The sequence below is a fragment of the Diprion similis genome, chromosome 9 (genome assembly GCF_021155765.1).
Source record: "Diprion similis isolate iyDipSimi1 chromosome 9, iyDipSimi1.1, whole genome shotgun sequence".
Classification (NCBI taxonomy): domain Eukaryota; kingdom Metazoa; phylum Arthropoda; class Insecta; order Hymenoptera; family Diprionidae; genus Diprion; species Diprion similis.
Window position 1 is genome coordinate 901960 of NC_060113.1, and position 14003 is coordinate 915962.

Below are 14003 nucleotides of genomic sequence, written 5' to 3' on the forward strand. Positions count from 1 at the left end.
TTCCAATTAAACAAAGCGTGCATAATAAGTACGTATGAAAGTTAAATATCAATAGAAAAAATTGAGTATGTTTCTTTCACTTTCGTTAATATGTTCAAGGCTTATATGTATATTCATGGTATAATTATTGGGTAACGATACTGCGGTAAAAAAGCGTTTGAATTTTTCGAAGTTCCAAAATACAATCAACTTCAATAATCGCGTCTTGAATACATATACGTATCATAATATAAAAATAAATATATTATGTACATAGAATGTGGAACAATATAATGATGAGGCGATAACGGTGTGAAAATCTGACGTGGCTGATCGTGCCCCAAAGTTTGATCAATCACATTTAGCTGGCACTGGAAAAGGGGAATTATACAATCACTATCGCTAATTACTTTTTTTCACGAAAAATATAGATATATTTTTCAGGGTACGTAGGTAGAAAATAAAAAAAAAATTAAATAAACCTGAAAATCAAATTATAAGTTTGTTGATAGATCATCGGAAATGGCGATGCTGATGTTGAAAAACAGTGTCCACGGTTCTGGTATAATAAGAATTACTGATAAAAAAAAGAAAATAAATTAACAAATCCATGTAATATAAGTACATTTATATACTAACCCTGATCGTTGTTCTGATGCATATTCGAGTTTCCATTAGCCATAGCGACGGTGGAGGCGAGGAGAGCGACTGATCCAATGATTATGGGTACATCTATTTCGAAATTTTTGTGCATTTCGTCAACCCTTACTTCAACCCGTATCAGATACTCAAGGTCGATGAGTTTCGAGTGTCTTTGGTAGGACGGCGGGACCTCTGGAATCTGGAGGAAATGCTGAATGCTCGATTCCTGTTGGCCATTCTTCGGCAACTGGGTGTCGTGGTGTCCTATCACCTGTTCGTCTAGTCTAGGCTTGGTAGGACCGTGATAAGTGTAAAGCTGTAGATGGAAACATATAAGAATCGATTAGTTGAAACGTAACAGATCCGAACCGTTGTCATCTTGAATTTAAAATTAAACTAAACAGTCTTTAATACATTCAAGTTTTGTTAATTAGGTTGAAGAAAATTTCTTTCCTCTTCTGTAATCACCTTGATCAACGTGAAGTAAACCCCCTTTATCTCCACCTCGGCGCCGTTCTTGATGTCAACGGTGATTGGTATCGTTTGTCCAGGAATATAACCACGGACTGGAAGTGACACGGATAAGTCAACAGGTTCTGAGCATCCCATAAACTTCTTTGAAATTTCATGTCGTGCTGGTTCCTGTGTTTCCATTATTTGTATAAGGAATAATTTTTTAACGAATTTTTTTCATGTATTTTGTCCCATCGGCAAATTTGCCAGAAGAATTTTTTGAGACAAATTCAATACTTTAACACATCAAACTACCAACCGCCGCCTTATGGTCTGTATTGAGATCCAACGGTACGAAGACGTCGAATTTGACCGATTCTCTGTGATTCCACAGATACCAGGCTCTCTGAATCGTCACCTTCACTTTGTACTCTATTTTACCGAGCTCTTCGTCAAAGCTCGCTGGTATCGCTTCTGGGAGCTTGTAAGTGAACGGGTAAACGTGGTTTCCGGTCGGAATAACAACAGGCCCGTCTTTGCCTTGATTTCGAAAAGACATTCGGGATACAATTAATTGTGTTAGTATTGTTGTTGTTATTGTTATTTTTATTATTATCACCAAGTATGTAGTTCTCGTCGTCGTCTATGTAAGTCTCCCTGTCGCACTCTGCTGGATAAACGTCTTTAGCTTCGAGAGCGGATGTAGTTTGTGTCCATGATATCTCTGCTTCACCAAATACCGTCAGTTTTATACCTAAAAACAATTATAATTTTTCTACAACACGGCACAACAATCATTAATCATCGTTCATTTCGCCTTTCCAATTGCCACGAGAATAAAAAAATAATCTAAACGCAAACGTTTAACAATTCGTTTAGACTATTGTGTTACATTTTTTTTTAACAGATGCCGACATTGTCGGACTTTTTTTTCTTTCTCTTTATTCTCCGGTTCTGAGAGGCATTAATTAATTCTGACATCACGTTCGTACATCGCTCGGCTTAACGATTATTCTACGAGCTATTATTGTCGCGATAAAATTTTTATTGCTTCATCCGTTCCAATTTTATGTTGCACTAAACGAAGGAATTTACCTTTTACAGGTTTTGGTGAGTCGAGATCCAAGTATATTTTACCGCTTAATACACTTCCGTTCTCGTACGTTTTTGACGGATTGTCCAGTTCAACGTCGAATCTGGAGATACCCATCTCGACACTTCTTACGTCTTTTGCGTTTCTACGATTATCTGGAAAATCAAATAAGTATTGCATTATGATATGCAAACTTGATAAAAACCGGCAGCACTTTAATGGTAAAAGGCGTAAATGAATTGTCCTAGTATAATACATTGAAAGTTCTAGATACATTGAAAAATACAAAGTGAACAGAGAGAGAGAGAGAGAGAGAGAAAATAAAAACAAGAAGTGCATCTGTCAAGGCCATATTACAATGTTCTCACGCGCTAATATAATACGTCAATTTGCCTCACTAAAATTATTCTATTTTCAGATTAAACTCGTTAACATTCTGCACAGACAATATGAATCGCTCGAAAATAGTCGGATGCTATTCACGTGCAGCACTGATGTTATACAGTTGAAGTCAACAGGTGGTCTGAACATGAACTTCGCTTCTTATAAGAGCACAAATGCCGTCCGATTTTCTCATCTTATGGAGGGAAGAAGAAAACGAATGATTTTTGATAATATGTTAACAAAAACACAGTATAGAATAAAATTTCCGAACGCGCTTCATGTGCGAATGCCTAAAAATTTGAAATATATTTTAATATTCGGCGTAAACGCGAATAGTAATTCGAGATTCAAATATCGGTTTGGAACGAAACCAATTTCTTTTTGCGACGCATTTTGAATGAATTTATTTCAAAGCTTCTTCTTCTTTAAATGACGTTAGATATACGAATGGACATTTTCAATCGCAGCAAAGGACACAAAAACGTTGCAGTTCGAAATAATACCCATGAAAATCCGGTTATACTTGCGAACTCGCGAACTTCACTGTCTAAACTGTAACACTGACGTTACGTACCGATACGAAAAGTGTGGTGTTTGGGTACCGAGAAATGTCGAAGTGAAGAAAAAAGTGGCGCATTTACCGGTGACTAAATTTAGTAGAGGAGGATGAGAAAGAGAGTTTTAAACAAATAATAATGATAAATAATGACCGTTTATCTCGTTTCTGGACTGCGTATGTATTTATGCTCTTTGTGGCTGCCTTGATCAAAGTCACGGGCAAAACGATAGCGCGACTAATATTTTAACAACTTTGCTGCACTCCTGTAGCCGTCTGTATCGCTGTTGCAACTATAATATCACGTCACCGTGGAGAAAAATATTGGCTTATGCGTCTGCGCATGAATCCCTGATCGTATTTGCGCACGACCTTAAACCGGTGTTTGACCCTGACGCTTCGCGCTTCTCACGCAATAAAATTATTGGGCGTCATCGGCGAGACCCGCGAAAATTTCGCACACACGCCATTATGAGGCTTAATTATGTATTTAACTGTTGAAACCTCGATGTGAGACTGATCTTTATTTTATAAATAATTCTCCAGGTCGTAGAAACAAATTCTATTCACGTAAATTGATAAGAACAGATAAAGATCGTCGTGTACTTAGTTCCTTTATTATGTACACAAGTAAAGCTTAAATTTCTTACAGGTACATTTACTCCATGAAAAAGGACATAAAATACCATCAATGGTACATAATTTTAAAGAATGGAAAAAAAATTTCTTGTTCCAGAAACAGCTGAACGTGATCAACGATGCTTCGGAGACGTTAGCTTCTCGGTTTGCATCGGGAGGTTCATCAAACTCTTCAAACAAATTAGGAACATCAGCTATTCCAGCTGAGGATGGCGACAAGGGTCATAACAGTTCTAATCTCGATGCAGATACTGACCAGAACGTCAAGGGTGTATCGCATAAATAGAAATCATCTAAACGCGAGGGTGGTCTGATTTATGTCTAGATACAGAATTGTTCTAAATATAAACTGAGGTTTTTTTTTTTTTTTTTTTTTTTTTTGTCGATAGCACCCCCCACAATCGTCCTCGTCTTATACGCAGAACCGTCTTATGTGCGGGTAATTAATTGTAAGTATAACACCCCGAAATGATGTCTCAGAATTGGGGGTCGGCTTATACTTGGAACAATATCGTATATTTGTGGAAAATGAATTTTATTAAAGAAACGGGAGACTGGAGCAAAGTGGCATGATTTTTTAATTTTTTTGTTATTACTTATGAATTTTTCTACCGCGTTAAATGAAATGAATAAATGAACGAAAGAAAAACATTCTTATTCCGGATAATTGATGATGCTGAACTGTGCAAAAAGTTATTTTCTCTTTGACTTGGTCTCCCCTAATTCAATACAATAGGCATTGTCATTATCAATTTAGCAATGCACACTATGGCTACCGGAAATAGATTGGTGAGTGTAGCAATTGCACAGAATGAATGTAGTAATCGACCAGCTTGAAGAAAAGAATTTATTGCAGATGGAGAGAAAGTGAAATCTTTAGACAACTGCCACTGTGAGGGAGAATAATTGGCGAAATTGCTGCATTTGTAATTGGAACAATTAATGCAGCTTTTAATTTTTTTTTTTTTTTCTAATAAACTTTTAATAAGCTTGCTGTATGTATCCACAAATTGTAAAACGGTGGAACATTACACAGTCCGAAAAAACTTATTATGCTTACAATGATAGCAGAATTCTTAATTCTAGTCAAATTCCAATTTTCTGTTATCAATTATATTTATCGATTCATTATTATGATGTTTATCAATTCATCGTGCATATCCACGTGGTAATGACAAGCATTCTAATACACGGCAGGGTAGATTAGTATAATCCTTTACGGACAAATGTCGTTATATGTATATCTATTGGCGAAAAATATGTGTTGACAGTATAATGCATAATTCTTTCTAAGCCGTTTTTAAAAATGACACTCTACAATTCGCTCAAACACCTTGATATACGTATCCAGAAGTCCGTACTGAAACGTCTGTTGTGCGTCAGTGAAAATTAGCGATCTATAGAAAGATATCGGTGAATATTTAAAAAATGAAAACATTCTAATTGAACATTCATTGCCATAATCGTCACGTTAATCCTGCCATTTGTACTCACACCATTGATATAAATTATAAATAATCTATGAAGGATTGACGGAAGAAACAAAAAATAAAATGGTTTTTGTGTGTTAACCGGGAAGTTCTTAACTTGAAGATGTGTATAGAAGTTAAAAATAATACTTTGTTTCATAATTTATTACTATATATATATATATATAAATAAATGATGTAACGAATAGTAAAATCGTGATCGTTATAAAAAATTGGGAATGAGTTAAACTTGAAGTTCGCGTGGAATAACTGGCAAAGCTGAAATTACGGTGTGTAATGTATTTTGTATAGATGTAGTCATTAGTAGATTTATTAAATTAGCTATAATTAATTTAAAAAAAAATATATATATATATATAATTATACAATACCAAAGCTTGACCAAAAAAATGAAGTGGAAAAAGAAAAAAAAACGTACATATGACACACAGCAACGCAATCTTGGAAATACGGTCGTTGTGTAAAGCCAACATACATACCTATAGTAATAATTTATTATGTAACAATATAAGTACTCGATGCAGAGTTGATCCCATATCACATTCGTTACTTAAGTACTAAGTTATTATATATTAAATAGATATAATCGTTCGTGGAATAGAACTGCAGACAACACTTTACTATGTAATTCCGTTCACTTTTACTTTTTATCGTATATACTGATATGAGAATATACACTATAATAATCATGTCAAGTAATTAATTGATGTTATTACGATTATTGTTATGACTTTTTAAAATTTATTTTTTAGCTCACAACCGAATCCCGGCGTAGATATTTTTTATAGCTGCATGTGCTTTACATTTTAAAATTGATTTTTCAGGTACATTGCGAAAACAGAAACAAATTGTGAAAAAAAAGTTTCAAATCATATAATATAAAATATTTAATTTCTCAAGGGCTATGTGATTTATTAGATTATTATATGTGCATTATAACATGTATAGTAATGCGCACACCTCACAGCTGTGATTGCCGACACAATTCTACGTTCTGCCGTGAAAAACAACAACAAAAGCTAGCAAAAATAAACAAATAAACCAAAGCAAAGTGTGGATGACAGTGGAAGCATAAGAAAAAATGCATGCTGTAACGGATATATTATCATATTAATATATTTTAATGTCTATTTACCACAAAATATAAAATGTTGACATAAAAGTCACGAATACCGAGTGTTTATAAACTACTTTCATATGAATTTAAAACAGAATACCCATATCCAAAACTTAATCAGAATCCGTAGTAATTTTTACTTGTTCATTCTTCATTCTCAACCCTTAAAATTATTTTATCACCTTTTTTTTAATTCGCAGTGTTAATATTTAATTGGCCTTAAAATTGAAATTAATTTGATATGCAGGATACGATACTATTAAACTGGAATACGTTGTTTATTTGTTATATATTTATTATTTATGTCTCATAAAATTGAGTGTTTCGAACATTTATTTCACTCCGTGTGTCCTTGTGCAAACAACCTCTGCCTGCAGTTATGCAACCTCCACGACAGTAAAGTATACAAGATGCATGCCGGCAGGTATTTAACACCTGCAATATCTACCTATAAAACTGAAGGAAGTCATTGAAGTCGTTGTCCCACCTCTAATTCTCAAGGAACGTGTCCTTAACATATTAATTGAAATGTAATAAGCCCAGTTTATCCTCTTTGAAATAAACCAATAAGCAAACCACTGCTGCAGTGCCCTGGTTGATTTGCGCAGAGTCTTTGGACCGTAAAGCTGATCGATAAGTTATCACCATTTGAAATATGAAATTATTCTTACACAGTTATTATCCAAGAGCTTTGCAATTTACATTTTCAATAGAAGTTGATGGTGTTTGAACGCAAGTTGAAGGAATATTAAAGAGGTGGCGCCAGCTGCGAACGAGCTTTTGCAGTGGTTGTTGCTGAATTTGTACTTGAAGTGCGGTGTTCATATCATTGCTTTGATCATTGTGAAGGGTCAACGGCTAGAGTGTAAGCACTGTAAGCTCTGGTTGTGACTTCAACTGAATTTTTACAAAGGAGAGTCATTTAAATCGCACCTCACTTTCACGGACGCCGGGTCGAAGCTGAAAAGTTACAACTAAGAGGATATTACCAGCCGTGAAGATTGATGCGGAGAAAAATGTAATTTGTTTTAAACTTTGGGTCACGCATTGAACGAACCTTGTAATTTTTTACAACACATTGTTTCTTTCCGCATAATTTCATTCAGCTCTTCAGCTACTAAAATAAAACTATGTTAATCAATCCCGTCAATCAAATAAAAGAGAACTTGGCGAAAAACAATAAAATACTAGAGGTGTTTACCACGTGCTCTTCGAGTTTACGATTTGCGGCACCTTAACGTTGATCTTGTTTTAGATTGTGAGACGTTGATGCTCATTGTAGATTTAATAAAAGGTTGGCGAGGATGTTCATCCAACAATGTGATTACTTAGTTGAGAAAAAAATTGAATGAAGAGACCATTAGACTCAGACTATAAACCACTTTGCAAAAAAACAGTACATTCTCAAAACATTCTCGTAACATTTTCTTGGAACAAATTGTCATTTTATTATTTTCTTGTTTCAGAGTTATAAAATCTAATGGATTTCTTCGATCTCAGCAAACCGCTGGAACGGATAACAATTGCACAGGGAGCAAGCCGAAGAGTGAAAAAAAAGTTGGAAGATTCGGATGATGAATCGGTTTGTACAACTGCGACAGGCACTGACTACGTTACTCAATATGTCGAAGAGGAAAACAAAAAATTCATTGAGGTACTATTTAACTATTCATCTTATCTACACAAGTCAATGTTTCTTAGTATGACAGATCAATTTTTACTATTAATTTCAATTTTACCACGATGTTGTTCGATTCTTCAGATGGTGGCACAGGGGCGTGCAATGGGACACGACTTCGGGAGCTCCGTCTGCGATCTTGTTTCTCAAGGCACCATACCAAATATCCGCGACATCAATATCGCAGAGCTTACAAAGATTTACCAAACTTTCAACTTTGCTTATCGGCCAAAATCTAATCTTACTATAATGTCAATGAAGGATCGCATTGTTTCGATGATCGAAACTAATCAATGCGTTATAATACAGGGACATACAGGCTGCGGAAAGACAACGCAGGTTCCGCAGTTCATCTTGAATTCTTGCTTCGACAAAAAAGTACATTGCAATATCATCGGTAAGTTAAAATGTAGCAGATCGTCTTTAAACTAATGATTTTACATAGGGTTAACGCAAAGATGGACCTTCCGCAGAATTTACTGAAGTAGTTTGGACCAGATTTAATACAAATCAACGATGAAACTTACTTTCTTCACTAATACATCATTTTTCCTTTATTACTTATCTCCGATAAATTAATTACCAACAATTTTAACTAATTTCCAAGCGAACGTACTCTTTCCGCATTGAATGATCCATTCAAAAATTACGTTCCTGGACGAGAATATTTGTTTAATATCAACTGCAGCTTTGGAAAGTGCTGAAACTAATACTTACAATACAATTTTGCCAATAGTGACTCAGCCAAGGAGAATAGCTGCAATCAGCATTGCTAAACGAGTAAGCGAAGAAAGGCAATGGCCAGTTGGAACATTGGTAGGATATCAAGTTGGGATGGTGAACAATACTTCACAAGATACCAGATTGACTTACTGCACAACAGGAGTTCTTCTACAAAAGTTGATAAATACTAAGCATATGATGGATTACACTCATATTATACTTGATGAAGTTCACGAGCGAGATCAAGATATGGACTTCCTTTTGTTGGTAGTTCGTAAATTATCAAGACTGAATTCACACTCGGTTAAAATTATCCTTATGTCTGCTACGTTCAACGTTGAGAAATTCGCCAGCTACTTTTCAATACCTATTGGAAACAAACTTGAACCAGCCCCTGTTATCGACATTGAAAAGAAACGCCAATTCAATATTCACCACTTTTACTTGGGACAACTCGAACAGCTAGGACCTGTAAGGAAACAATTCTACTCCAGTTATCTGTTCTTTCATATCCATTTTGCCTTAGTTTTCACATATTACATTCTTTCTTCTCCTTACAGCTGCCAGAAATTTCGGCTGAAGAGCCCATGGTAACAGTGAAGATGATGAAACTTTGTTTAAACCTGATAATGGTTTTCGACACGATAGACCGGCAGGAGACGAGAAGCAAAACTGAAAGAAAAACCGCAAACCGCAGCGTTGTACTAGTCTTTTTACCAGGAATATTTGAGATCGAGGAAATGTTCAATCTCCTAAATGACCCTGAACATGAAAGCTACTGCTGGGACGTGGTCGTGATGCATTCGTCCATAACCAATGAGGAACAGCAAAAGATATTTGAAATGCCGCCGACGGGTTATCGTCGAGTAATACTGTCCACCAACATTTCCGAAAGCAGTATAACCGTTCCTGATGTCAAATATGGTAAAAGCTTCGACGAAAAAGTAATAACGCTATTGGTTTTGAGGTATAAAATTTTTAATTAAATTCCACTTTTTTCCAGTCATCGATTTTTGTCTCACAAAACAACTCGTAACTGACCCAAAAACAAATTTTCAATGCCTTGAAATGACCTGGGCTAGCAAAGCAAATTGTAAACAACGTGCCGGACGTGCAGGTCGTGTAATGAATGGACGGGTTTATAAATTGGTACCTGAGAACTTTTACGAAGTTAGTACTGTACTCAAACTCTCGAAAATCACCAATGCAATCTGAATATCCAAGTAAACTCGTAACTTTGTAACTTTTCAGAATGTATTGCCTGAAGAGGGTGACCCAGAAATGTTAAGAGCACCTCTTGAGAATTTAGTTCTAAGTGCAAAATTATTGGACATGGGTGAACCGAAAGCTATCTTGGCCCTGTCTTTGGATCCACCTGATCTCAGCAACTTAGAACGCACCGTCTTGTTGCTCAAGGAAGTCGGTGGGCTGATAGATATTGAGGATATGAACTTCGACAGTAGATACGACGGTTACTTAACCGATCTGGGTAGAATAATGGCCCGACTTCCCGTTAGCATTCATATATCGAAACTGTTCGTTCTTGGACACGTTTTCAGTGTCCTGAAAGAGACGATTATAATAGGCGCGAGTATGTCCGTAAAGAGCATGTTCAGTACTCCGTTTAGAGAGAAGCTGAAAGCCTACAACGCTAAGCTTACTTGGGCAGATAGTTCGTGCAGTGACAGCATAGCTTATTTAAATGCTTACAATGTATGGATTCGAGAAAAGGTTAGAGGCCAATTGTCCACTAAGGCTGCTGAAAAATCTTGGGCTCTACGACACTTTATTCAGATCAGGGTGCTGCGAGAAGTGGACGCTATGATACAAGATATTGAGAAGAGATTATCGAAAATGGGGATTACGGAAACGGTTGGTACCAACAGAGTGCGGTACTCAGAGGTCGAAAAACCTTTGGTGATAAAAATCGTAATAGCCGGTGCATTTTATCCGCATTATTTTGTACGGAGAGTGCAGAGCGGCGAAGTTGACGAGCGTGCGGCCGTAAAACTGGTCGGAGGAAACGACCCGACAAATTCTGTCTACCTGCAAGGCTGGCCCACACAGCAGCCAGGCCCTTTGTATACTAAACAATTCCAAGAAGTGTTTAAAGATTGTCAGAGTTCCACAGATGCCCACATTCTTGTCTCCTTTGACGGTTCTAGTCGTGTTTATTTACAGTTTAACAAAAGCTATGAAGCTGCCAGTCCCCAATCGCAACCCAAAGCACCAGGGAAGATATCTCTTTCTGTTTACAAGGCTGTTAAAATGCGACAGAACAACATGCCCATAGTTATACGATTACTCGATCAAGCAAGCGCTGTTGAAAAAGCAGTGGAATTCGGAATACCGACTGTAAACCTTACGTCTATCACTCGCAAGAACGAATCTCAAGAAAAAGTTATTGCACGACCCGCGTACAGTCCAATTTTACCCAGTCTCGATGTTTCCTACATTCCTCTCGTCATTGCGTATGTGAGTATGTTACATGGTGGTTCATTCATTTCTGTGTATATCGATTGCTGTTGCTGTTCTAACGACATTTATAATCATTAACAACAATTTGATGGACAGATCGAAGATCCTGGATGCTTCTGGGCCCAAATAAGAGACGAGGAGACGTGGAGTAATTTGCAAAAGATCAAAGACCTTGTTAACAAGATAAAAAAAACTTCCGAAAACTGCACAATTGAAAAGCTGCCCATTGGCTCACTTGTAATCGCTCCTTTTGAGGATGACGAGTCGGTGAACTACTACAGAGCAACAGTTTTGAGCTACCAACGAATACCCCAAGATATTCTAGTTCAAGTATTTTATATTGACTATGGGAACACGAAAAAAATTCATCTGCGCGACCTAACACTGGTACCACAAGACAGTGAACTTCACAAGATCCCGAGCCAGGCGTTTAAATGCGTTCTGTCAAATGTACAGCCGTCCATGCTGCGCAATTTAGAAGGAAAGTGGTCGGACGCAGCCTATGAAAAATTCGAAACAATACTATCAGGAGAGATCAAGCTGTTTGGAGAAATATACTCAGTCGTCCAAAGCGTTATAGCGATAAAACTCTATCGCGTCGATCTCAATAATGAAAAGATTAACATAAACCAATGGCTGATCACACAGGGTTTTGCAGAGTTCAAAGAAGAAAGCTACCTTTCACGATCCAACAACGAAATGCGATCGCAACAGGCAGATATGAATACTGAACAGCAACAATATTATGAGCAACAACAGTATGAGAGTAATTACGAAATCCTAACGTATCCAGAACATATATCGACGTCTGATTGTTCCGATACAGTGAAACTTAGAGGCCCGTATTCCCCGCTTGAGATGGAACTGATTAACCTAGTATCAGCAGGAAGAGCTAAAAAAATAAACATTGAACCAAATTCAGTAAATTCAGTACTGCTAGATACAAATCCGGCTGATTATCACGAAAGATTATTAGTTGCCGGAACAGTTGGACAAAACGTTAGCGGGCAAAGACTAAATCTTCGAAATACAACTCTGATGCCTAACATTCATGGATTGCCCAGTTTATTAGCACTTATTTTTGCCCCAACTATCGAATTGCGCAGATCCCAAAGTGGCTCTCGGTATGTCGGAGCCCTTTGTGGACTTGGTTTTGACCCGGAAACTAACAGAAGTCGTTTTCCAGACCACGACATGAACGTAGTTTTCGATATTGAGATTTCTTTAGACGATTTACAAAATGTAAGTTTGCTTTTTTGTACTTCTTTTTTCGAATAATCATTTCATCAAATAAGTAATTGACGAATATTTTTGATACAGATAAACAGATTACGTCACTGGATGAACATGGGTATACACATTGAGTTATGTGAAAGTGATTCAAGTGACATTGCATTATGTCAAAGAAAAGCAAAAGAGACTTTATTTAACTTAATTTGTAAGAAACGAAGGTCCATAGAATTACAGAATGTGTTGCATTCCTTGAAGTGGAATTCAAATGATCCTAACATAATTTTGGAACCAAAAAATGTGGGATCACCGACTAGTACTATTTTCAAATTACACTGTGCACTGGATTTGGAATTAGTACCTGAAGGGTACGAGGAAATGCTTTCCCACCTACAGGAATTACGGTCTCTCGCTGACGGGTAAGTGCTTCTAAAAACGTCAATTATTGTATGAATTAAAACGAATAACGTAATTGAAAAAAAAATTATTCTAGGGATCAGTTCAAGAAACAGCCTCACGAAATTAGATGTAAGTTGTGTGAGGTAGATATAACAGACATTCCAATGCTTCGTGTTCACCTAAACACACCGGTGCATAAAAGTAAGCGGCTAGAAGCTAATCTTTAACTACATTTAAAATCTACACACAAGTAAAAACGTGTATCGACGTATTCGTATTCAAATTACACCGTAAAAATATTACGATAAACTGACGCGTGCGTACATTAACGTTAATGTAACAAAGAGAATATATATTTAAGTTTTTTTAAATTCGTTCGAAATCAAAACAACGGAATTTGAGTTACCTTACCATGCCAGATACGTGGTACATAAGTGTGTATCTAGTGATTTACCATGAAACAAAATCTAATAATTATTATTATAAGTAATGGTGCTTAGTTTGACTATGTGAAAGATTTTACGTTTGATTATGACAAAAGTGATATTAATTATTATTTTAAAAATTACGTTATGCAGTATACTTAACTTTCTCAATTAAAACAGCGATTCGTGGCGTAATCCTGTGTGTGATAATAAATCATGCTTTTTCTTAATCATAAAAAACTGTAATACTACCTATTTCATATCATGTTTCACGATACGGTCTAAGTACGTATTATTGATACAAGCGGATAACATTCATAAGTTTTCATTTAAAAAAAAAGAAGAAAAAACAACGTGACAAGTTACGGGTAAATAAATGCAGCAACCCCAAGTAAAGAATCAACAGAATCTGTATGCAATTTACCATCTAAGTACATCTATTAATGTAATTTGGTATACACACTATCATACGTGAAAATATCACCGTACCATTGTAGCATATGTATATTATCTCAGTTGAAATATAATTACGGATTAAAATTTGTTAGACATTGTTAAATAAGTACCAGATTTTTGAGTGCCTACAAGAATAGCAAAGATTTCTCAGTACAAGACATTCGGAAATTCAAAGTTGATATATTCAGACAACAGTATTCAGAATCTCCTGCCAAAATAGTGTATTTTTATTCACTATCAAATTCTCTGGCTTTTTACCTC

At 36.2% G+C, this 14003-nt stretch overlaps 3 protein-coding genes across 3 annotated transcripts in view; 2 read left to right on the forward strand and 1 right to left on the reverse strand.

Annotated features, from left to right (window-relative positions):
- The window catches only part of LOC124410529, a 71279-nt gene extending 67172 nt beyond the window's left edge, over positions 1–4107 (forward strand). Inside the window, exon 10 of the mRNA XM_046888980.1 lies at positions 3844–4107. Coding sequence (XP_046744936.1) covers positions 3844–4032 — 189 coding nt within the window. The 3' untranslated portion in view covers positions 4033–4107. The remainder of the gene's footprint in view (positions 1–3843) is intronic.
- LOC124410302 (arrestin domain-containing protein 2-like) lies at positions 147–3386 on the reverse strand. Its single transcript, XM_046888561.1, has 7 exons — positions 3262–3386; positions 2170–2322; positions 1694–1828; positions 1394–1614; positions 1090–1263; positions 619–937; positions 147–350 (listed from the first exon to the last, which is right to left on the reverse strand). Exons 2-7 carry the CDS (start codon positions 2282–2284, stop codon positions 331–333), a joined length of 984 nt encoding a protein of 327 aa, XP_046744517.1. The 5' UTR covers positions 2285–2322; positions 3262–3386; the 3' UTR covers positions 147–330.
- A 3150-nt stretch (positions 4108–7257) lies between the features above and the next one.
- Positions 7258–13829, forward strand: LOC124410248 (probable ATP-dependent RNA helicase spindle-E). Its single transcript, XM_046888468.1, has 10 exons — positions 7258–7371; positions 7820–8007; positions 8116–8428; positions 8768–9225; positions 9315–9678; positions 9758–9924; positions 10006–11229; positions 11329–12474; positions 12553–12881; positions 12956–13829. Exons 2-10 carry the CDS (start codon positions 7834–7836, stop codon positions 13086–13088), a joined length of 4308 nt encoding a protein of 1435 aa, XP_046744424.1. The 5' UTR covers positions 7258–7371; positions 7820–7833; the 3' UTR covers positions 13089–13829.
- Positions 13830–14003: the final 174 nt, after the last annotated feature.